This window comes from Dreissena polymorpha, chromosome 2 (assembly GCF_020536995.1).
Source record: "Dreissena polymorpha isolate Duluth1 chromosome 2, UMN_Dpol_1.0, whole genome shotgun sequence".
Classification (NCBI taxonomy): Eukaryota; Metazoa; Mollusca; class Bivalvia; order Myida; family Dreissenidae; genus Dreissena; species Dreissena polymorpha.
The window spans coordinates 28184969-28210435 of record NC_068356.1 but is presented as its reverse complement, the minus strand read 5'-3'; the positions used below and the strand labels follow the sequence as shown (position 1 = coordinate 28210435).

The 25467-nt window shown below is 36.4% G+C and overlaps 2 protein-coding genes across 2 annotated transcripts in view; one reads left to right on the top strand and one right to left on the bottom strand.

Moving 5' to 3' along the window:
- Window positions 1-20552, bottom strand: part of LOC127869626 (DNA-directed RNA polymerase III subunit RPC5-like) — a 34040-nt gene extending 13488 nt beyond the window's left edge. The window contains exons 1-2 of the mRNA XM_052412283.1: window positions 20496-20552; window positions 18830-18926 (exon numbers count right to left, since the gene is read on the bottom strand). Coding sequence (XP_052268243.1) covers window positions 18830-18875 — 46 coding nt within the window. The 5' untranslated portion in view covers window positions 18876-18926; window positions 20496-20552. The remainder of the gene's footprint in view (window positions 1-18829; window positions 18927-20495) is intronic.
- LOC127866372 (evolutionarily conserved signaling intermediate in Toll pathway, mitochondrial-like) lies at window positions 4-13445 on the top strand. Its single transcript, XM_052406855.1, has 6 exons — window positions 4-186; window positions 6712-7164; window positions 8217-8328; window positions 10038-10261; window positions 10396-10615; window positions 13108-13445. Exons 2-6 carry the CDS (start codon window positions 6715-6717, stop codon window positions 13395-13397), a joined length of 1296 nt encoding a protein of 431 aa, XP_052262815.1. The 5' UTR covers window positions 4-186; window positions 6712-6714; the 3' UTR covers window positions 13398-13445.
- Window positions 20553-25467: the final 4915 nt, after the last annotated feature.

Genomic DNA, 25467 nt, shown 5'->3' with positions numbered 1-25467 from the left:
TAAATAGAATTAAACAACAACAACAACAAACACAACAACAACAACAGTAATTTCAATGACATGCTTTAATTTAACCTGATTTTGCGTTTAATTAATGATTTTGAGAAGAAAAGTTAACTTACTACTTGTTTAAGGGTACTGGAGCCTAATGTTTGAAAACAACATCCTACAATTTTTGTTAAATTGGTGAGAAAACGTGTGCATGTTTTCTTTGAAGCAGATTCGGATATTGTTTTTTGGGATACATCATACAGTTTAATTGAAATTGAACGTGTCATTTGGTGAATGTTTGTGCACGTTATTTTACAGCCTGTGGTTAATGGAGAAGCAATAAAGGGTGATAAATCAGGACATTGGGGGAAAATGAAATATCATAGATTAAAATTAGACATTTTTCCTAGTGTTTATCAGTAATATGAGTAAAATACAGTGTTTAAGTGCAATGTTAAAACAAATTCTATTTGAATTTCTTCTTACCCTAGTAAATTATTAAGTTTTGTAAATATTCTCTGCTCTAGTAATTTTGCGAAATTAAGGGTTGGTTTTGATGAAAATTGTCCCTTGAAATCCCTGGGAGTTGCTGCAATGCTACACTACGCGACCCGTGATTTTTGCCTAATTTGCGAAGTCAAGGCGGGCATTTTGCTTTTTGGGTGGAAAATCACCGCGATTTCACGTGACTCGTCACTCCGACGTCGTGCGAGAGCAAGATAATCTTCGCGCTAAATCCCCTCAATGTTGTGGTGATTCGCTGCGATTCGCCGTAATTCGCCGTGATTGCAGTGACAACGATGACTCGCCAATTCATGCATAGAAACCGAATCGTATCGATAACTTTATACATGTACATAACGCTTCTAATGTTCACAATTATCCGATAATCCAACATCAAAAAAATAATCTTGAACATTTATGTCGGTAAATTTGTTTGAGAATTTCATCAAAAACAACCATATGACTACGCCATTTTTCAGAAGTGTATAGAGTACAGCGCATAATGTGGGACACAGCTTTCATTGGACGAGCGTATTTAAATTTAGATTGATACAATACGATCTTACAAAAAAACGTTTTATTGCGTCATACGCCTTCATGTAAAAAACGTTTTCCTCTTGGAAATTGTGCTATTAATGCATACTATTATCAAAACATTTTTTTCACACGTTAAGCGTTGTAACAAATTAATATACAATTCAAAACAAATATACCATAAGTATAAATGTTCCGTTAAATTCCCAAATGAGAATAAAAATTTATAATCCGAAACACACTTCCGATGTTTTAATGTTAACACGACGTTTACAAATGCTTTCAATATAGTCATCATGTACATGTATATTTCCCGACAAAAGAGCGCGAAAATTATGCGGCAATGTACAAGGTCAAGGTATACGAGTGTGCAAGTATTGATTTTTTATACAAACTGCGTAGCGCAGAGAACATTGAATTCTGTTGATTTCGGTTAAATGTTTCTTTGGTATTTTTAAAACAGTTTTATCGCCAACAATTTGATATTTCTTTTAAAGTCAATTCAAATCAAACACGCCTTATCCGTATCGTTACTGATAGAAGTAAAACATAATACCTTGACTTGTATAGTTTTTTTGTTGTGAGAGACCATCTGAGTAAACGCCGAAAAATATATCCAAAATGTTATTTTTTGTCAATGCCATTTGATCCATTATCGCACTTAATTGGCAGCGCCATCCTGTTGTTTCTGTGATTGTCACATCTTTTAACAGTTTGAACACGTACAAAGAGTGCCAATTGACACTTGAACAAACACTATCGCCCGCTGGACAGTACACACTAAATAATCAAATGTTGAGGGTTTTTTGTTTTTGGCGTGAAAACCCAGAGAAATGCATGTGCATTATACATCATCATAAATTTATTGAACTCTGCGAACGCTAAGTGCTACGTTGATATACTCGTGTTTTTTTCAGCAAAACAAACACAATGTTTAACGGCTTTAATATATAGGCAATGATGTAATAACAACAAATTATTTACCACGATGTCATAATAACATGTACTTAAAAATAGAACAGTAATGTATTTCCGATTTCCGGCTTATCAAGCATTGTGAATGTATGTACAACGCTCGGAAAGTAACGCGAGTAACACGAGTTATCCGCATTGGAGCCTGAAACAGAAAATAAATAAGTATAGCATATTTTAGTCCAAATAATTAGATGTAATCTACCGATTACATTTAACCTTTAATTGAAAGCGTTACTTAAACAATTTCCCGTGTATTAAGGCGCGAATATTTTGCTTAACACTGTTAACAAAAGAGCTACACGTTATAATTCTTAATGAAATGCAAAAATAAGTATAAACATAATTAATAACGTCAATTAACACACACGGTAAGATCAAAGTTTAAATGGAAAACTTATATCATATTTATCGTAAATTACCAAATTATTAGTTTTGTCGAAATCAAATACCATGTAGAGAAACAAGGTATTTATAACCGACCAATGACGAAACACTATGCAACTTTCAATTTACACAGTGCTACGCTACATGTATATTGCAACAATATGGAATTTGAACAGTGGTAGTGTATTCGGGCCTGGAATATAATTGATTGTAAGATTTAATAAACATTCTGCTAATGCAATTAGTTAAATAATGTTTACATGTTATGTTAAATAATTATTGCATGATCATTCTTCTGCGCTGTTATATTAATTTGGAGCCGTTAAAGCTTCCGACATTACTTCATCACGTTCATGTCGGAACGGGAGTATTTTAGCTAATACGCCCATTGCATACAACAACAACAAAAGCTTTATTATTGCAATGTATAATGTAAGTGTATACATATATGTTATATGTACATGTAATGTAGTGTAACTCTTAATGTAAATCTCTTAAAAAGGTGAACCACGGCGGTTTGCGGTGATTTGCGGTGATTCGCGCTGATTGCGTAACAGCGAGATACATCGCGCGACGGTCGCCGAGACATCACCCAAATTTTCTTGTCGCTCGGAATCACCGCAATTTGTCACGTTGCATCGATTGCGGTGATGCGAGAATCGCGGCAAAAATCACGGGTCGCGTAGTGTACTCCTAAAGGCTTTTTTCATGTAAAATTGCTGCCTGGAAGCAGCAGGCAGCACTTAAATCAATGATATGAGCCACAAAATTTATTTTCTGGCATAAATGAAAATGAACATAATAAATACATGGTTTTGTGCAAATAAAAAAATATGTTCTATGAAGTGCTTCAATATAATAATATTAATCCAAGTTTCAAACACGCCCACTTTTCCAGAAAATGTATAAGTTTTTGCAATTAAAAACAATGAAATATTCCCATTTTTAAAATATGCACACAGAGTTATATATAGTTGTTAATAATATGTAATTTTTAGCTCCACTGGCCTAAGGCCAGCGGGGCTTATGTCATAGTCCTGTGTCCGTCGTGCGTGCGTGCGTCCGTGCATGCGTGCATTAACTTTTCCTTAAAACATCTTCTTCTCCTAAACTGCTGGTCCAATTCTGATGAAATTTCTCAGGAATGTTCCTGGGGCAAACCTCTTTTAAATTTGTTCAAATTATGCCCCAGGGGTCAAATTTGACCCTGCCCCGGGGGTCACAAAAAATGAAAATATGCCAATATAAGGCCTATTTTGTGAAAACTTTCAAAATCTTCCGTTTATAACCATTGGGCCTAGGGCTATCAAATTTGGTATGTAGAGACATCTAATAGTCCTCTACCAAATTTCTTCAAATTATGCCCCTGGGGTCAAATTTGACCCTGCCCTTGGGGTCACAAAATTGAACATATGCTTATATAGGGTCTATTTTGTGAAAACTTTCAAAATCTACTCGTCCATAACCTTTGGGCCTAGGGCTATCAAATTTGGTATGTAGAGACATCTAATAGTCCTCTACCAAATTTCTTCAAATTATGCCCCTGGGGTCAAATTTGACCCTGCCCTGAGGGTCACAAAATTGAACATATGCTTATATAAGGCCTATTTTGTGAAAACTTTCAAAATCTTTCGTCCATAACCATTGGGCCTAGGGCTATCAAATTTGGAATGTAGAGACATCTAATAGTCCTCTACCAAATTTCTTTAAATTATGCCCCTGGGGTCACATTTGACCCTGCCCCGGGGGTCACAAAATTGAACATAAGCTTATATAAGGCCTATTTTGTGAAAACTTTAAAAATCTTTCTGTCCATAACTGTATGGCATAGGGCTACCAAATTTGGTATGTAGTGACATGTATAGTTCTCTTCTTAGTTTGTTAAAATTATGCCCCTGGGGTCAAATTTGAAACTGCCTTGGGGGTCACAAAATTGAATATATGCTGATAAAGGTCTTATTGTTTGAAAAGTTTAAAAATCTACTTGTCCATAAACATTGGGCCTAGAGCTACCAAATTTGGTATGTAGTGACATCTTATAGTCCTCTACCAAGTTTGTTCAAATTATGCCCCTGGGGTCAAGTTTGACCCTGCCTGGAGGGTCACAAAATTGAACGTATGCTTATATAAGGCCTATTGTGGGAAAACTTAAAAAATCTACTTGTCCATAACCGTATGGCATAGGGCTACCAAATTTGGTATGTAGTGACATGTAATAGTTCTCTTCTTAGTTTGTTCAAATTCTGCCCCTGGGGTCAAATTTGACCCTGCCCCGGGGGATCACAAAATTGAACATATGCTTATATAAGGCCTATTTTGTGAAAACTTTAAAAATCTTTCTGTCCTTAACCATCGGGCCTAGGGCTATCAAATTTTGTATGTAGTGACATCTAATAGTCCTCTACCAAATTTGTTCAAATTTTATCCCTGGGGTCAAATTTGACCCTGGCCCAGGGGGTCACGAAATTGAACATATGCTTATATACGGCCTATTTTGTGAAAATTAAAAAAAATTCTTGTCCATAACCATAAGGCCTATGGCTACACAATTTGGTATGTAGTGACATTGTATAGTCCTCTACTTAGTTTATTCAAATTATGCCCCAGGAGTCAAATTTGACCCTGCCCTGGGGGCCACAGAATCGATTATATGCTTATATAATGCCTATTTTGTGAAAACTTTACAAATCTTTCTGTCCTTAACCATAAGGCATATGGCTACCAAATTTGGTATGTAGTGACATCTTAAAGTTCTCTTCCAAGTTTGTTCAAATTATGCCCCTTGGGTCAAATTTGACCCTCCCCGGGGGGTCACAAAACTGAACATACGCTTATATGGGGCCTATTTTGTGAAAACTTTACAAGTCTTTTGTCCATAACCATAATCTAGGGCTACCAAATTTGGTGTGTAGTGACATCTAATAAAACTCTACCAAATTTGTTCAAATAATGCCTCTGGGGTCAACTTTGACCCTGCCCTGGGGGGTCACAAAATTGAATAAACGCTTATAAAGCGCCTATTTTGTGAAATCTTTAAAAATCTTCTTGTCGAAAACCATTCAGACTATGGCTACCAAATTTGGTATGCAGTAACATCTTATAGTCCTCTACCAAATTTGTTCAAATTATGCCCTTTGGGTCAAATTTGACCCTGACCCCGCGGGTCACAAAATTGAACATTATATACGCTTATATCTTGCTTAAATTTTGTGAAAACTTTTAAAATATTATTGTCCTTAACTCTAGGACCTAGGGCTACCATATTTTGTATGTACATGTAGTGAGATATAGTAGTCCTCTACAAAGTTTGCTCAAATTATGCCCCTGGGGTTAAATTTGACCCAGCCCAGGGGGTCACAAAAGTGTACATGTGCTTAAATAGGGCCTATATTTAAGTATTTGCACATGCAGAGAATATTTGTTTCAGCCTTTTTTCAGCAGTGGAGCGATACAGGGCCATCATGGCCCTCTTGTTTTTTTACACAAAGAAAAACTGCAACAATTTATTGCATGCAGTGTGTTTACAATGTACCAATAAACATAAAGCAACAATAACTTTTTCTTAAGAATGTATTCTTAATCAAATAGCATTGTTTTGCTCTAGAATATTTTGATTGACAGTATAAGTTAACACCAGATCATCAGACACTCAGGTAAAAAGCTATAATCATCAATTTAATATTTCTGGTCTCAGTTTGATAACGAATTGTTATCAAGTTTCTGTTTTGAGCATTTCTCCACAAAAACATGTAATTTGATGTCAGTGGTAACAGGTGTTGCGTTTGTAAGAATTTATTAGGTTTATGGAACTCAATTTGATAGATGTTTGTTGGACACTTTGTTTACATGATTTTTACCTGTACCAGTACATTTTACATGATTTTCACCTTGACTAGGAAGAACTTTGAAGTGTACAATGAAAATGTTCTCATAAAAACTCAAAGCAATCATTATCAAGGAGAACTATGGGAAATTTTGTTAGTAATTTGAAGCAAAATTATCGCTGTCATTGCTTTCTTAATTATTTCAAAGTTCAGTGATAAAAAAGTTGTTACAATTATGCATTAATTTCCTTATTAAAAGTTTAACTGGTATAATGTTAAACAATATTAATGTGCTTGTAGGTGTGAAGATATTGTTTGTAAACAAGTTTTTGTAAGTGCCCAAATTATTTTTTTAATCCATGTGTTTTTAAATCAATGTTCATCTTCATGTTTTATAAATGATCAAATATTTAAAAAAAAAGTTCAGGTATCATTTTTTGTCATAATAGCATTTGTAAATGTGAATACAATATTTTATTATGCTTTTCTTTTTTTTCAGAAAATGTTTCTGTCAAGGATCAACAGGTCAAAGCTGTTAAAATATCTTGTCACAATTTCATCAATTTCAAAAAGCAAACATCCACATTGTGGTATTGGTAGTGAACATTTACAAGTCTCAAACAATTTAAGGTGCAATAATTTTTCATTATCTTCTTGCGTGTTAGAACAAAACAATTCAAAAGCAATGTTCCAAGAATATTACACTGCTGTATTGACAGAGGTGCATTCAAATGAGAGACTGAAAGCTGTAACAAATTTCCAGCATTTGTCAGACCCCATTCTTAAAGAGAGAGCGTTAAAGAAGTGGATATTTATAGAAGCTGTAAATGCCTACTTGGCTAAGAATGGGGAGAACAGGAGAGGATATGTGGAATTCATATATGATGCCCTTGAACAGATGAAGCCACTTGAAGTTCACCGTGATCTGGATTGCTACAAGGCCCTTATATCGGTAGAAATCTTAACAAGAAACATAGCATTTGTTGCTAAGGGACTGATGACCTTTCATGATTTACTACTTGGTACTGATGAGAATGTACATTTAACACAATCCTTAAGAATGCTTTCTTTCTGTAGTTAAGTATAGAATAATATAGCTCTAATATTGAACATTTATTTAGAATAACAAAGAATCATTTTATCTCTTTCTTCTTCAATAAAATTACTTAAGGACAAATAGATGGATTGACAGCATCTCTCGCAGCATCCCATCTTGTTTAGACTTTCAGATTTTGAAGCATCCTGTATGTCATGCCATAATATTACTACTAATTTGTCTTGAAACACTATCATCATTTTTAGCTCGGCTGTTTTCTGAGAAAAGCTGAGGTATTGTCATAGCCAGCTCGTCGTCCGCCGTCCGCCGTAGGCGTCGTGCTAAAACCTTAACATTGGCTCTATAATAAAAGTGCTTTCACCTACAACTTTGAAACTTCATATGTAGGTGCACCTTGATGAGTTCTACACGCCACACCCAATTTTGGGTCACTAGGTCAAAGGTCAAGGTCACTGTGACCTCTAAAAAAAAAAAAAAATTGACAAGCTTTCGCAGCCAAGCATTGGCACCCGTTTTGCGGTGCTCTTGTTTATAATTCATAACTGAATATATAAAATGTACATAATTAAAATATGTTATTTCTTATTTAAATATTACAATAATTTAAAAGCATCATATAAATGCATGTAAAATATAGTTTATAATCAGACACTATGACTGTTTGACTTGTGAATTATTTACCAACAGATTATTATTATCCCATAGCGTAAGTATGATTGAAGAAGCTTGATATACAAGATTTCATCAACATCAAACAAATGCCAGATATTTTGCATGTGAATATCTTCTTGATAAATTGTGAAAAGCTCATTAATTGTATCTTGTCATTTTGTTGTATCGCGATAAGTTTGTGAGGAGCTTCAGCTGTATACATTTTTTGTTTCTTAGATATATCCAAAATGCATTTGTAATCATTATACATTTGTAATTCATGAAATTTTTTGTAGATTTTCCCAAAAGGCATGATGATTCCTCAGAATGTCTGGCAGCATGCGTTCAGCCATTACCCCAAACAACAGGACTGTATGGTTGAAATCCTTGAGCAGTTGGAGCATTTTGGTAAAAGTACTTTCAATGTCACATAGCCTATTTTACTGGTTTTAATCATGATATAAAACTGCATTTAAAATAATTCTTGCAGGTTGTCCTTGAATTTCAAAAAATGGCTTGGTTGGTATTCAATAAAGTAAATGAATGGCTTAAAGGTGCAAATGTTTTTTTTGTTGTTGATTTTAGCATATTGACTTAAAAATAGTGGTTTAAAATATCTCAGACTCCAATTGTTTAAAAGTCGCCAATTTTATGTGATTGACAATCAAATAAACCATGTATGCAAATTGAAAGCTTTCTTGTGATCACATTGCATGTGAGCATTCTGATATCTCCTGGTTAATCAGATGTAATATATATAAAATGATATGATAGATAGTTTTTAGGGGCTCTTAATTTATAACTTTTTCCCAAATACTGTTAAGCCTTCACAGAATAAATAGCCATGTTAAGCCTCTTTATCACTGTGCCAGTATGACATAGAGAATAACAGGTTACTTCCATAATCTTTTTGTAATATATCAGACAAGGCTACGAGTAATATAAGGGCGAGGCTTGCCGAGCCGTTATTTTATTCGTGCCGAGCCTGATATATTACAAAAAGATCAGGCAGTAACCTATTTTTATGCCCCCGGTAGGGTGGCATATAGCAGTTGAACTGTCCGTCAGTCAGTCTGTGCGTCCGTCTGAAAACTTTAACATTGGCCATAACTTTTGCAATATTGAAGATAGCAACTTGATATTTGGCATGCATGTGTATCTCATAAAGCTGCACATTTTGAGTGGTAAAAGGTCAAGGTCATCCTTCAAGGTCAAAAGTAAAAATATACAAACCAAGGGAAGTAAGCTTTAAAAAGGAGATAATTTCTTCACCTGCCAAATGATATATTGAAATTGTATTTCAAAGCGGCGCAATAGGGGGCATTGTGCTTCTGACAAACACATCTCTTGTTCTGTTTATCATACCTCTTCGTCCCTGATTTTAAAGAAATAATGTAATAATCGCTAAAAAGCTGCAGTTTTATTGGGAAAAAATATGGCTATTGACTTTTGTCCTTTGACGTTTTAATAATGATGTCATGAGAATGCACGTTAATATTTGTAAAAGATGTTTTTTGCTGTTTGTGTTGTTTTAAGAAATAATATATTACATCTTGGTATCAAATTGTTTGTTTTGTTGAATCTGATTCGATTTTACTAAAAATGATTACTTTATAGTTGATTCCGAGTAATATGACCATCCTCCACACATGACTGATATAAGAACTTCCTGTTGAAATGATATACAAAAATATATTAGGCAAAGTTATATCAGGCAGATATCAATGCGGTGGTATGATAAAAAGCTGTTAAGGGTTCTGGAAAACAGCCTGATAAAAGAGTTTCTCAATTGAGCCTTGTTCTGGGAAAACCAGATGATGCATTTTAGAAAATGTCACACAGGCTTATTAGGGACAACACAATGGCTTGTATGGTAAATTGTGTTTCTTTGCGAAAGTTCTTTGCGAAAATCAAGTTAAGCGGTAAATGGTCATACTAGATTATCTGGAACGGCACTTTATGCACATGCAATAAAAAACCTTGTTTTCCTAGAAAGAGACTCAATTTATACTGCCTTCCAGATTGTGATGCGTCCTTCAACATAACAGTGGTGTGAATGGGAGGGCAACTGTATATGTCTCTATTTTACACTTTTCAACCAATTTTTATATCTTCAGGAGTTATTCCTGACACCAAAGTCCAGGATGCCATTGAAGAAATCTTCGGAACAATGAATAATCCGATGCGTAAATATCGGCGTATCTACTACATGACTCGGAAGTTTCAAAATCGCAATCCATACAAACTCCCATATGATTTGCCAGTGGACCCTATTCAATTAGCAGTGCTAGCTCTGCGTAAAATGGCAGTAGATTTGGAGAATGAGCTCAAAGTTTGGAAGGTAAATTCAACAATATAGACCGCTAGATGCATACATATCCACTGGAGTTTAAACTCAATACCTGTTTTAACCTCATTTTTACAATTTAACAAAAAGTTGAGCATACAAAATATGAACAGCATGTCTGTTTTCAGGTATCAAGAGATGAGAATTCCAAAGAGAAGCTCTTCATTGCCTCAGCTCAAAGCCCTCTGCAGCGTGAAATGATCCATACTCACCCAGAGTCCAAACCAATATACGTGGAGGGAGGGTACAGGGTCTGGTTGAGAGACATTCCACAGACATACTTTGTTATGCGCACTGATACTGACCCTAGCATTTTTGTGAGACCCACTGAGGAGGAGGAGTTAGAAAGTAAGCCTTGTTAGTTGTTACTTGTGTGTGGGGGACTAGTGGTTACAAGACTTGTGGTTGTTGGACTAGTGGTTACAAGACTAGTGGTTGTGGGACTAGTGGTTACAAGACTTGTGTGTGTGGGACTAGTGGTTACAAGACTTGTGGTTGTGGGACTAGTGGTTACAAGACTAGTGGTTGTGGGACTAGTGGTTACAAGACTTGTGTGTGTTGGACTAGTGGTTACAAGACTTGTGGTTGTGGGGTTACAAGACATGTGGTTGTGGGACTAGTGGTTACAAGACTTGTGGTTGTGGGACTGGTGGTTACAAGACTTGTGGTTGTGGGACTAGTGGTTTAAAGACTTGTGGTTGTGGGACTAGTGGTTTAAAGACTTGTGTGTGTTGGACTAGTGGTTACAAAACTTGTGTGTGTGGGACTAGTGGTTACAAGACTTGTGGTTGTGGGACTAGTGGTTTCAAGACGTGTGTGTGTTTGACTAGTGGTTACAAAACTTGTGTGTGTGGGACTAGTGGTTACAAGACTTGTGGTTGTGGGACTAGTGGTTTCAAGACTTTTGTGTGTGGGACTAGTGGTTACAAGACTTGTGTGTGTGTGGGACTGGTGGTTACAAGACTTGTGTGTGTGTGACTAGTGGTTACAAGACTTTAGTGTGTGTGGGACTAGTGGTAACAAGACTTGTGTGTGTGGGACTAGTGGTTACAAGACTTGTGGTTGTGGGACTAGTAATACAAGACTAGTGGTTGTGGGACTGGTGGTTACAAGACTTGTGGTTGTGGGACTAGTGGTTTAAAGACTTGTGTGTGTTGGACTAGTGGTTACAAAACTTGTGTGTGTGGGACTAGTGGTTTCAATACTTGTGGTTGTGGGACTAGTGGTTACAAGACTTGTGTGTGTGGGACTACTGGTTACAAGACTCGTGCGTGTGGGACTAGTGGTTACAAGACTTGTGTGTGGGGACTAGTGGTTACAAGACTTGTGGTTGTGGGACTGGTGGTTACAAGACAAGTGGTTGTGGGACTGTTGGCTACAAGACTTGTGTTTGTGGGTTAGTGGTTACAATACTTGTGGTTGTGGGACTAGTGGTTACAAGACTTGTGTGTGTGGGACTAGTGGTTACAAGACTTGTGTGTGTGGGACTAGTGGTTACAAGACTTGTGGTTGTGGGACTAGTGGTTACAAGACTAGTGGTTGTGGGACTGGTGGTTACAAGACTTGTGGTTGTGGGACTAGTGGTTACAAGACTTGTGTGTGTGGGGCTAGTGGTTACAAGACTTGTGTGTGTGGGACTAGTGGTTACAAAACTTGTGGTTGTGGAACTGGTGGTTACAAGACTTGTGGTTGTGTGACTAGTGGTTACAAGACTTGTGGTTGTAGGACTAGTGGTTACAAGACTTGTGGTTGTGGGACTGGTGGTTGTGGGACTAGTGGTTACAAGACTTGTGTGTGTGGGACTAGTGGTTACAAGACTTGTGGTTGTGGGACTAGTGGTTACAAGACTTGTGGTTGTGGGACTAGTGGTTACACGACTTGAGGTTGTGGGACTAGTGGTTACAAGACTTGTGGTTGTGGGACTAGTGGTTACAAGACTTGTGGTTGTAGGACTAGTGGTTACAAGACTTGTGGTTGTGGGACTAGTGGTTACAAGACTTGTGGTTGTGGGACAAGTGGTTACAAGTCTTGTGATTGTGGGACTAGTGGTTACAAGACTTGTGGTTGTGAGACTAGTGGTTACAAGACTTGTGGTTGTGGGACTAGTTGGTACAAGACTTGTGGTTGTGGGGCTGGTGGTTACAAGACTTGTGGTTGTGGGACTAGTGGTTACAAGACTTGTGGTTGTGGGACTAGTGGTTACAAGACTAGTGGTTGTGGGACTGGTGGTTACAAGACTTGTGGCTGTGGGACTAGTGGTTACAAGACTTGTGGTTGTGGGACAAGTGGTTACAAGACTTGCAGTTGTATGACTAGTGGTTACAAGACAAGTGGTTGTGGGACTAGTGGTTACAAGACTTGTGTGTGTGGGACTAGTGGTTACAAGACTTGCAGTTGTAGGACTAGTGGTTACAAGACTTGTGGTTGTGGGACCAGTGGTTACAACACTTGTGGTTGTGGGACAAGTGGTTACAAGACTTGTAGTTGTGGGACTAGTGGTTACAAGAGTAGTGGTTGTGGGACTAGTGGTTACAAGACTTGTGGTTGTGGGACTAGTGGTTATGGTTAACCGGCCCAACCTGGGGGTTGTAAACCAGTCAGTATTGATTTATATAGCAATTTAATTTAACACATGATTATTAAAAATCTTCTCTTATTACACATTTTAAACATTACTCTGGTGAATGAGCTAGTGCCATCTTGTATTGTTTGGGAGCATTCAGAAGTTTATTGATATTGTGTACATAGATTTCTTGATATCTGAATACTATACACGTGAGCATGTTTGTTTCTCAGTAAGAAATGTAAAGCTTCATCTTTTTATTATTATTTTCTTTCAGATTTGTTCGATTTTGACACAATATTTGACAGCGAAAAGCCCAAACAATTGGCCCTCAAGCCTAATGTTCATCAGCAGGAGGAGGGGACCATCCTGGGGATGTGCATCACAGAGACCAGTTGTAAGGACTCATTGATATCCTGGATCAGGTGTCTGCAAGAGGCCAACCCCCGACTGGAAAGTATTCCCATAGTGTTCTCTCTGGCAACGCCTAGCAAACAGGCCTTGGTGCTGAGATCAGAGGGCATGCAGCCCAGTCAACAGAGCACAAACTCACCAGATCCCTCATAGTGTATTGTTTTTATCATTAGTTAAAATAAATTAAAAAAAATCTAATAATTGTGTTGCCTTATGTGATACTAAATGGTACTTTACCTTTTGAACCTTTTTTCCAATAGTATTTTACTCCCAGACCATCAGCTTTAAATAATAGTTAAGATTTGTAAATGTTATTTTCTGACCGTTGTTAAGTGTGCTTTAAAATGTCTTTCAATCCCAGTATTTAAGGTGTAAAGAGTATGAATGTGTATGTGAATATCATGAAATACTAACAGTAGTCATTTAAATAGATTGAGAACATTCTTTTAAGATAAAAACAAATGTCAACATTTTCAAGATTTGATATTGAGCAGTACCACCTCTATATTTATACTAGTATTTGGGTACTAGTATCCCTTCTTCTAATTATTAAATATTTGCAATATTTTTTAACGGGCCTTTTCACAGATTTTAGCATGTAATGAAGTTTGTCATTAAATGCTTTATTTTGATAAATTTAAAGATTGGACTTAAAAATCTCCAGTAAAAAAAAATCAAGAATACAATTTAAAAAAAGAAATAGTAATCCTCAACTGGGCTCGAAACACTGACCCCTGGAGTAAAGTCTTCCACTTAGACCGGTCGGTCACCTGTTCTCATACTATGAGCAGAGGGCCAGATAACATACGTATTTGTGTAAAATACGCATGAAAAAAAAAAAAGAAAATACGCATGACTTAAAATTTTGTTGAGTAAAAAAACTCCTGGCTAAATTCGAATTACGCATCGTGTGCAATTTCAATGCGTATACGCCGTTTATACATGCATATAAATTCATGTAAACATGACTGCTTCCCGTCATTGTGTCCACACCGGCAAAAAACCTAGTGACATGACCATTTACAATCGTGATACATCGGCTATCTCGGATTCCTCCTATGAAATAAATCGTCTGCTGATCCAGAGTGGACCATTTAAAGAATGTGGTTCCCGACCTCATTTACTCTTCAGTCAGAACGGTATCATTTCATTTTGGCCCACGATAAAGGCCGATGTTGACACAACGGGCTTCCCGCTGCATTGTTGAGAATCGATATACGCTTACGGTGAAAAAATTTGACATCACATTCGCTAAAACCCGAATCGCCCAACTTCAAGCATTTAGTTTTTGCTTTAAGTTCATCTCTTGTGTGGCACTATTGAAAAACCTTTTTCCTTCAAACACTTTTTAAATGGCAGCCGAAATACACATATGATGAACAAGTTTTGTGGACCAAGCTTAGAAGATTTTGATCTTGGCAGCACAGTGTGCTAAACAGTGGCTTGACAAATCAAGACGGAAAAATAGAAAGGGCAAAAAACACACCAGAACAAATGTTTAATAAAGCAAAAGTGATTGCTTTATTGTATACAAGACTGCTTTTTATAGCGAGTTATTATTAATTCTGATCATATGGACATAAATACTTAACATTACGGGATTTTGATTTTTACGCATCAATTACAAATTTCTTGAGTGAAATACCCCTCGGCTGAAAGAAATATCTGGAGCTCTGACTATGAGTGGGTGTATTCAGCCACCCGTTCTCATGCTATGAGGGGATGTATTTTTAGCTCCATTGTTTTCTGAGAAAACCCGAGGAATTGTCATAGCGAGCTTGTCATCCGCCGTCCTGCGTAAACCTTTACATTGGCCCTTATATAAAAAACAAGATGTGTTTGTTAAACACTATGCACCCCCTTATCTTTGACCTTGAAAGATGACCTTGACCTTTCACCACTCAAAATGTGCAGCTCCATGAGATACACAAGCATGCCAAATATCAAGTTGTTATCTTCAATATTGCAAAATTTGACCTTCGACCTTGAAGGATGACCTTAACCTTTAACCACTCAAAATGTGCAGCTTCATGAGATATACATGCATGCCAAATATCAAGTTGCCATCTTCAATACATTGTATTGCAAAAGTTATGGTCAATCTAAAAGTTTTACACAAACAAACCAACAAAGCAACAAACCAACAGACATGTCAAAAACAATATGTCCCCCAGTATAGACTGGACAAAAATTTACTTTGAAATTAAATAAAGGGAGATAATTCAAAAACTTAAGTAGATAAAGTTATGGTTCTTAGTCACTGCACTTCTCCTTCTTGCCATCTTAGTTATGGTTCTTAGTCACTGCACTTCTCCTTCTTGCCATCTGTTTATATTTCAAGTTTCAAGTAAAACCCTAAAGTAGATTTAGAGTTTTGCTCTGGACAAAAATGTGCTTTGAAATTATATAAAGGGAGATAATTCAAAAACTAAGGTAGATAGAGTTAGGATTCTTGGCCACTGCACTTCTCCTTGTTGCCATCGGTTTATATTCTAAGTTTAAAGTAAATCCATTGAATAGATTTGGAGTTATGCTCTGGACAAAGTTTCGGACGGAAAGATGGACGCACAGACAAACGGAAACTATTACTAAATCCCCTACGAAAAAAAATTCAATGAGGATAACAATTTACTGGAATTTAGCCATTTTATTACAAAATATATTATTTTTATTATATAAGTCGGGTTCAGCTTTCCTCTCTGCCCCATTTTAGCATTACCCTATTGTGATCCTAGATCTTTCCCAGATAAATGTATCTTAAGCTGTAGTTACACTAATAACTTTAAAAGGGGCCTTTTCACATTTTGGTAAATTGACAAAATTAAAACAAGGGACAAAATTGTCACAAAACCAGGTTTTCAATAAAAAAAGTCTGATAATGGAGACAACTACAACTCAAAATGTGCATTTCTACTGATTGTTTATCACAGTTGCCCCCCTTGTTTCAAAATCAATCTATTTTTAGTTGTGGCGAACTTGACCTTGGAGATATCTACGTAATTCTTTCGGGCGACACACTGTCCAATGACGGTGAACAAATGTGCCAAATGATTTAACAAGGGCTGTTTGTTAAACATGCATGCCCCCCATATGGGCTGTCCGTTGTAGTGGCAGCCTTTGTGTGAATACGTTTTTTGTCACTGTGACCTTGACCTTCGACCTAGTGACCTGAAAATCAATAGGGGTCATCTGTGAGTCACGATCAATGTACCTATGAAGTGTCATGATCCTAGGCAAAAGCATTCTTGAGTTATCATCTGGAAACCATTTTACTATTTTGGGTCACCGTGACCTTGACCTTTGACCTAGTGACCTCAAAATCAATAGGGGTCATCTGTGGGTCATGATCAATCTACCCATGAAGTTTCATGATCCTAGGCGTATGCGTTCTTGAGTTATCATTCAAAAACCATTTTACTATTTCGGGTCACCGTGACCTTGACCTTTGACCTAGTGACCTAAAAATCAATAGGGGTCATCTGCGAGTCGTGATCAATGTACCTATGAAGTTTCATGATCCTAGGCCCAAGCGTTCTTGAGTTATCGTCTGACAACCACCTGGTGGACGGACCGACCGACATACCGACAGACCGACCGACATGAGCAAAGCAATATACCCCCTCTTCTTTGAAGGGGGGCATAAAAATCTGACAATGACATAGGTATGGCCTGGACAAGCTCATTTATGGCCATTTTTTACCTTTGAACACAGAGTGTGACCATGGCCTAGTATAAAAACTAGCTCCATTGGTCATTGTCGGCTCGGGTACTACTTACATGTACCCCGGGTACTCTTCAGTATACTTACATGTAATCCGGGTACGGTAAATATACTTAATCGTACCCGGTCGATATTAGACTGTACCCGAGTTGTATTTCCGCCTTAAATCCTATGTCGTGAAACGCGCTACCGATTATCTTAAACAAACTTCTCTTTTTAAAAAAAACTGCGTCTACATGCTTTGTGAGTATGAGTTTCAATAATATTAAGGCCATTTTACAGAAAACTGACATAAATGTGAATATATTTAATTTAAAAAAATAGCCGACAACGACCGATTAAGCTTTAAATTTCCCGGTAACGTTTTAGTATGTTTACCGTACCCGGGGTACATGTAAGTATACTTAAGAGTACCCGGGGTACATGTAAGAAGTACCCGAGCCGAAAATGACCAACACAGGGTTGGTAATGGGACCATGCATAGTTGAGATTGACCGTATTGTCCAGAATCAATTGGAAGTGAATCGGTGTAGAAATGAAAAAGTTAATGTAAAATAACATTAAACAAGAGATGTGTTTGTCAGAAACACAATGCCCCCTCCTTCGCCGATTTGATTTATTAAAAAAAATCATTTGGCAGGGTCATTACTCACCTCCCTCTAAAGCTTATTACTTCCCTTGAATTTGCTTTTTTGACCTTTGACCTTGAAGGATGACCTTGACCTTTACCGTTCACCACATAAAATGTGCAACTCCATGAAACACACATGCATGCCAAATATCAAGTTGCTACCTTCAATATTGCAAAAGTTATGGCCAATGCACCATACCGGGGGCTTTAAAATGAGTGAAAATATCTGACCCGGCTCAACCCCAACCCCCATAACTTTTGACCCAGGGGTCAGATAAAAATACCGAACAGTGCAGGGTCGCACATATGCTCATAGCTACCATGTGTGTACGTTTCAAGATTCTAGTGCTTAAAGTGTTGGAGGAGATAGTGGCCAAGACGGAGAGACAGACAGACAGACGGACGGCAGAGATAACCACAATATCCCCACGCTTTTAAAAAAGCGTGGGGATAAAAATCTTGGAAAAATTAACATTCAAAATGAGATCACTCTATACGAAATCACAGCACAGTTATAAAAACAATCGCACTAGGAAAAACAAAGGTGACTTTTTCAAAAAAGGAGTATTTCCAAACTATAACTGCAGTCATGTGCGCTGTGTAGAGAAACAAGTTCAAGATTCTAATCCATTGAATTCAGACCCTGACCTGGAAAGTGTCGTGTGATTGTCTGATTGTGTGGCTAACAATGTCTAAAATGCGTGTAACCATTTTCGGGATCGTATCGTTCTCCCTTTTAAACTGCGACCACGTCAAACAGTACCACAGTCTGAAAATCAAAGTGCTACAATTCGAAACAGTGCAAATATATCTGACAATGAGAACATCGTTGTGATCAAGACACAGCTTTGACAAATTTTCAAGTGCAAAGGGAATCACGGTTGTGATCAACCTAGCCTGGATTACAATATCACGGACAGAAAATGACTATGTGTGGATATTAAGGTGTCATGCCACAACTGTGACTTTTGCTCAGATGAAATTCCATTATACACCAGCATTCCACAAAAGCATGGCAAGCCACTAGAAGTCCTGGATATAAGCTTGCTTCTTCTTGTGCTTTGCTTAAAATTTGGGATATCAGACTTACAGTTACTGCTCGCCTGCCTCAATATACAGGCTCCAAACATGAGGGACATGCAGAGGAAGCTTAACACTGTTGCTGACCAAGTGGAAGACATGGGGCAATAGCAACTAGTGAAAAATCAGGAATAATTGAGGCAAATTTCAAACCTTGCTTGGTGTTCCGGTGAAACAGATGTGGAGTTTGATGTCGCATATGCAAGTAGACCACAAGCTGTATGTGACACCACGACTCAAGTTTTCATACCTGTATTTGAGAAAATAACATCTAAACACCTGCCGGTAGATCTTAACATTGGAAATAAATTTTGCAGCAAACCCAACTGTAATCATTGAGACAGATCTTGCAAAAAAAAAAATACACCGCAGAACACCATAGCCGTTTGGAGTGCAGGCCCCCGTCCAGATGTGGCATTCATTTATTATATTGTATTTATTATCAAATAAATGCTTCAATCTTAGTCTTTCTTCATCTGTTAGGTGTATCATGAAGAAATATGTTGCCAAAATGACCTAAAATAAGACGAATAAAAAAAATGTTTGCGGCATGTTACAAACCACTTTTTTGCATAATTTTCCTATTTTTACCAACTCTTTCTACAAAACTGCAGACTTATCTTGCTTACTTTAGTATTCAAGCTCAGAAAATGTGCAAATGTAGATGCTAGTACACAGATATGAGTTTAAACATTGTTTTTCAGTGCGAAGACAGCACACGTGAAATTTTCCTAAAATTAGCAATGGTTTTAACATTATTACCTCTCTTTGTTTTCCATAATCTAAACCAGAACGGTTAAAAGATATATGCTAAATAATGTTCGATTTGATGCCGCAACACATTTGTGGAATATTTGTATAAATGTTTATATGATATACACAATTTAAAAAATTTGCAGCATGATTAAACAAAAAAGCTTTTGTTATATTGAATTATAATGTTTAATGAATTAAATGCACCATTTCTGAACTCTATCCTGTGTTTTGTTTGTATTTTATAGTAATTCCAATATTTCGCACAATTCAATTTAACCAGAACAGAAATAATCCAGACAATAGTGTTCCTATTCACAACATTTGACTCTATGTAGTAGAGAAGCACAAGTTATATATAAAATGTTTAAACATTATTATTGACAATATCAATCAGTCTTTTAGTTGTATATTCCCCTATGATTACATAATACATGCACCAAATATTGACATTCATGGTCAATGCCGAGAGAAAGTACAGTCTCAAAAGTTATTTGAGCTTATAATTCTGTACCGATTAAAAAAGACTGGATAAAATACCCATACATGTACTGCATCTGTAGTAACATACTCAGATTCATAGGTCATGACCAAACATAGTCCCAAAGCTACTAGCCCTTCAGTGTTTTAAAGCCAAAATGCAGCTTTATTGTAATCTGTTTGCACTGTACACAAGGGAGCTAAATCCTATGTCCACATACAAGTTTGACTCCTCTGTATTTGCATTTGTACTTATTGGTACAATAAAACAAACAATATCTGGACATCTGACTCTGCTGCACTCATTATGTAGATAAAAATGACTAGAATTTAATAAAACAATGAAGTGGCCTTATTGTTTACAAGTCTATAGTGTTGAGCAGATGTATCTCTAAAATCTTGGATAAAATACCATTCAAAATGAGATCACTCCATAAGAAATCACAGTACAGTTATAAAAACAATCGCGTTAGGAAAAACAAAAGTGCACTTAAAAAAGGGAGTATTTCCAAACAATAACTGCAATCATTTGTGATGTGTAGAGAAACACTTTCAAGATTCTATTTAGTTGAATTCAGACCCTGACCTGGAAATTGTCGTGCGATTGGGTGATTCTGTGGCTAACGATGTCTTGAATGCGTGTAACCGTTCTCGGGATCCACTCGTTCTCCATTTTAAACTGCGACCACGTCAAGCGGTACCACAGTCTGAAAATCAAAGTGCTACAATTGGAAACAGTGCAAATATATCTGACAATGAGAACATCGTTGTACACAAGACACAGCTTGGAACATTTTTCAAGTGCATAGGGAATCACAGCTGTGATCAACCTAGCCTGGATTACAATATCACAGACAGAAAAGGACTCTGTGTGGATATTAAGGTGTCATGCCACAACTGCGACTTTTGCATAGATGAAATTCCATTATACACCAGCATTCCACAGAAGCATGTCAATCCACTAGAAGTCCTGAGTATAAGCTTGCTTCTTCCAGTGCTGTGCTCAAAATTGGGCAAATTAGACTTACAAGCCTGCAAGCCTGCCTCAATATACAGGCTCCAGACAAGAGGGGCATGCAGAGGAAGCTTAACACTGTTGCTGACCAAGTGGAAGACATGGGACGACAGCAACTAGTGAAAAATCAGGAATATGTGAGGCATATTTCAAACCTTGCTGGGGTGTTCCGGTGAAACAGATGTGGAGTTAAATGTCGCATATACAAGTATACCACAAGCTGTATGTGACACATCGACTAATGTTTTCGCACCTGTAATTAAGAAAACAACATCTAAACACCTGCCCGTAGATCTAAACATTGGAAATAAACTTTGCAGCAAACCCAACTGTAATCATTGAGACAGATCTTGCAAACAAAATAAAATACTTTGCAGAACACCATAGCCGTTAAGGGGGCAGGGTATATATTTTTGACCAAATTTCGATCTCCGAAAGGCCGCTAACAGTCCAATCCATTTCATCAAAACAGAAAGTGACACAAGAAAGGTTTTTGTGTCAGTTTCATAACATTATACTTTGAAAATACAACCAAAGACAAGGCTGGCTTCTTCACTTGTGAAACTATTGCCCTTGATCTTTTCCCCCACAAACCTCGTTTTTATTTAAAAAAATGAGAAATTTGAACCATTTCATGGCATGCACAATACATTCAAACAGAATGCAATCCTAGTTTTGGCTACATTTCTCATTAATCTCATCCCTGTGCTGTGTTTATTTACCTAGAAAAGTGTCTCCTATACGTTCAGATTTTTTTACAATTTACCTTCAAAGTTCTGTTCTGTTTCTGCAGCGTGAAATATTGACTTCTGCCAAAAGTGAAAACCTCCTTTTTAAAGATTCGAAATTTCCTTGCTAGGCAGCTGTCATTAGTTCAATGTTTTTTTCAAATCTTTTGAGACATTCTTTCTAAAACCTAACACAAGAAATACATCTTGTAAATGCCATTATTGATTTTTAAAGACCATAGGTTACCCCTACCCTAAAGATACGTAATTTTAATTCTAATTCTTATTAATGTCATTATTTTCCTTCAAGATTCTCTGTGTTGATAACAAAATAAAGTAGTTAGTTGCAAAAATAATGAATTTTCTATAAAAACACTTCCTTTTTTAAGCATTCCTTTGGGATAATTGTGTGTTTGTTTGTAAGATACATGGCACATTTACATAAAGTTTTCTGTAGTAGCTAGTGGTTGAAAACAATACGTTCTATTTATGTTTAATATATTTTATATCACTTACACACAAGTTCATGAAATCTTATTTTTCAGTTTTATGTCTGTGTCTAAGTCCAAAGATTAGAACAAGTATAGAGTGTTTATTTATTATGCTTTGCTGTTAAAATTTATGGACGTTTTTATTGACCTTGTTCTTCTTTGTAGCATCTACTTACATGTGTTTACAACTATTAATGTAGACATTTCGGTTTTTCTATCCTCTAAGTTAGGCAAAATTAAGCACTATCCATTGATGAAAATAACTATATGGAAACTTGTTTTAAATAACCACCGCATCTGCCTATTTATACTTCACCACTGGTACACTGCAGACAGTGAGTGCGTGTATTTAATCAATAGTGTTTAACAACTTGTGCGACGACATTGGCCAATTTGTCATTGCACTCTGTAAATATTTGCTGCTTTCAGGGAAAACGGGGCTTAATGCATGTCAAATAAGTGGTGTCACAGATTAGCATATGCACACTGATTAGCCTGTGTAATGCGCTCCGGCTAATCAATGACGGCGCTTTCTGAATTTATGGTGTTTTTCGTTTAAAGAGAGTCTCTGGTACTGGGATGACAATTAATGCATATGCATTAAGCCATGTTTTCCCAAAAATGAAGCTCAAATTATCTTTTTTATTAATGATTTGAAAAAAGAGATAAAAGTGATAATAACTTCAATGTAACCTCGCTGACAAGGCAAATAAACAAAATCACTTTTAAATCAAATCGACTACCAATGTGTCCTTCATTTTTACCTTGTGGCATTTTTAGTAAACATCTAAAATGGACCTTTTTACAGTTAGTCATTAAATGCTTAATATTGATACAATTAAAAAGTGGATCTAAATATCTCCGTTAAAAAAAACAAGAATAAAATTAAAGAAACAAAAAAAGTTACCCTCAACTGGGCTAGAACAACTGACCCCTGAAATAAAAGTATATCGTTTAGACCACTCGCCCATCCTTGCTCATACAATAAGAGATGTATTTTATACTTTATATAAGCAATCATCGAAGTCTGAAAAAATATAACGACAACAACAGAACTCTCCAAATTATTTAATCGTTTATTTTTTTCAATTTACCAAAACGTGAAAAGGTCCCTTCAATGTCTTCAGATTTGCAAATTGAATGAGTTCAATGCACTGTAAGATCTAACATCATGAATAACTTACAGGTTTAGTGTTTGTCTGTTAGCCTGGGGCCAGTAGATTTAAGCCCAGGAAACTCAATTTAGTTTAGACATATTTGTTTTAGCTCTATTGCATCGAAAGCCTGAAGCTTATTTAAACGCTCTCGAGTCCGTATCTTGGGCCTAGAACCCGTACTTGGTGTCTTTGGAGTAGATCTAAAGAATGCTCCCACGGTGGGGATCGAACCCGTCGCTAGGCGGACACCATATCCATTACACCACGACGACCTCACACCGGAAACTCAATTTCAAAAGTTGGTTACAGTTGGATTAAAAAGCAGGGCAACTAGCTTTTTCAAAGCTTGAACAACTCAACCCAATGAAACATAAAATACAAATTGCCGACTGTGAATCAATTAGGCCTAGGACTAATTCAATTCCGGCTCACAACATGACATGATGCATTAAAAGTCGGTCATGTCGGCAAAATTGTTGCTCAATAATTTAAAGAAAATAAATAAAGTATTAGATACACATAACACAACAAGTACATGATATTAGGCTTATTATTCTTTAGCAAGGCAACCAAAATTCTAAAGATGGATGCCAGTGCAGCAACCTATTGCCAAAATAAAAAGAGACATATTGTTGTTATTTTGTCTAAGTTATCTCTATAACATGAATATGAGGATAAACTGTGCACACACACATCTCGACCTGTGCTTTAAGACACACTCTTTATAAATGTGAATGGGTTGTGTTCATTTCAAATTTGCGATATAAAAAGCTATAACATAATTTTGAAATCTGAGTTTCGTCTAAGATTATGTTATAGCAAACAACTTTAGTGCCTTCAGCGCTTTGATCATGATATTCAATTGTGTGCGTAGCAGTTAAAGCAACATTATCAGAATTCCATTGGATTTTCGAACACTGACATTCATTAACAGACTTTGTCTAAGAAGTATAAAAATACAGAACAGGACATAAATTTATTATGACTTGTACATAGAATATCGTCAGTCGTGACACACATGTCATAAAACACATATCAAAAGGTCCTGTTAAGAGGAATTGATGATACAGTAATGAATAGTGTGTATTCAATGTAACGTAATACAGGACATGAGTTTGGAAACAAAATCGCCTTTTTACAAAATAATTATGCGATAGGGTGGCTATCATGCTGTTAATATTTATTGATGTAAACTAAAATGTAAAGTTTATTATCTTGCTCATACCATGTGGATTATTATGCTAATAACAATGTTTTTGTTATACCGAATTCGATTGATCATCATCCTTAATATTTTTAACATTTATCTAAGTCACGAGTGTTATTTTATTTTTAATAATGCATACATATAGAGAATACTAGGTCGGTGCCGAATAAAGCAAAGTTTATTTTGCGAGGCTTAGAAAATCTGAACCACGAGCCTTGGCGAGTGGTTCAGATTTTCGTGCCGAGCAAGATAAACTTTGCTTTATTCGGCACCGACCTAGTATTCGATTTATCCCATTAATTTTCTTGGTCGTAAATTATTTCTTTTAAATAGAATAGGAAAATCGAACTAGACGGAAAATCCCAAAGATATTTTAAGCAAACATTGTTTCATTATTTTAATCGTGTCGAGCCTACTATATTACAAAAAGATCAGTAACTAACCTGTTTTTCTGTTTATCATACCTCTACCTCCCCGATTTTTAAGAAATAATGAAAAAAAAGACACTAAACAACTGAATCTTTAGCGTGAAACAACATGCACTGTGTCGTATAACGTGTTAATAATGACGTCACGAGTACGCGCACTTAATATTTGTAAATAGTGTTTATTTGCTTTTTGAGTTGCATTATGTTTTAAAAATATATTACATCTTGGTATCAAATTGTTTGTTTCGTTGAATCTGATTCGATTTTTTTACTAAAGATGATTACTTTATAGTTGATTCCGAGTAATATGAACATTCTTTGCCGCGCGTGACAGCTATATTTCAGCACTGCTGAAATAGAGGAAAATTTATTTCACAGTGGTTTATTTCGACAATGCACGTCTGATGATGGGATAAAAAATTTTTATCTATGACAATTACTTAGAAATCGTCACTTGACCAAAATGTGAACAGGTAATTTTAAAATATTCGTAGAACACTTAACAAGCTCAATTGTTGTTTAAACTATATCA

Bases quoted from the DNA above. Each gene is read 5' to 3' on its own strand.
- LOC127866372 (XM_052406855.1), top strand. From the start codon at position 6,715: ATGTTTCTGTCAAGGATCAACAGGTCAAAGCTGTTAAAATATCTTGTC. The intron at 7,165-8,216 runs GTAGAAATCTTA...AATTTTTTGTAG, and splicing joins GCTACAAGGCCCTTATATCG to ATTTTCCCAAAAGGCATGAT. The intron at 10,262-10,395 runs GTAAATTCAACA...GTCTGTTTTCAG, and splicing joins ATGAGCTCAAAGTTTGGAAG to GTATCAAGAGATGAGAATTC.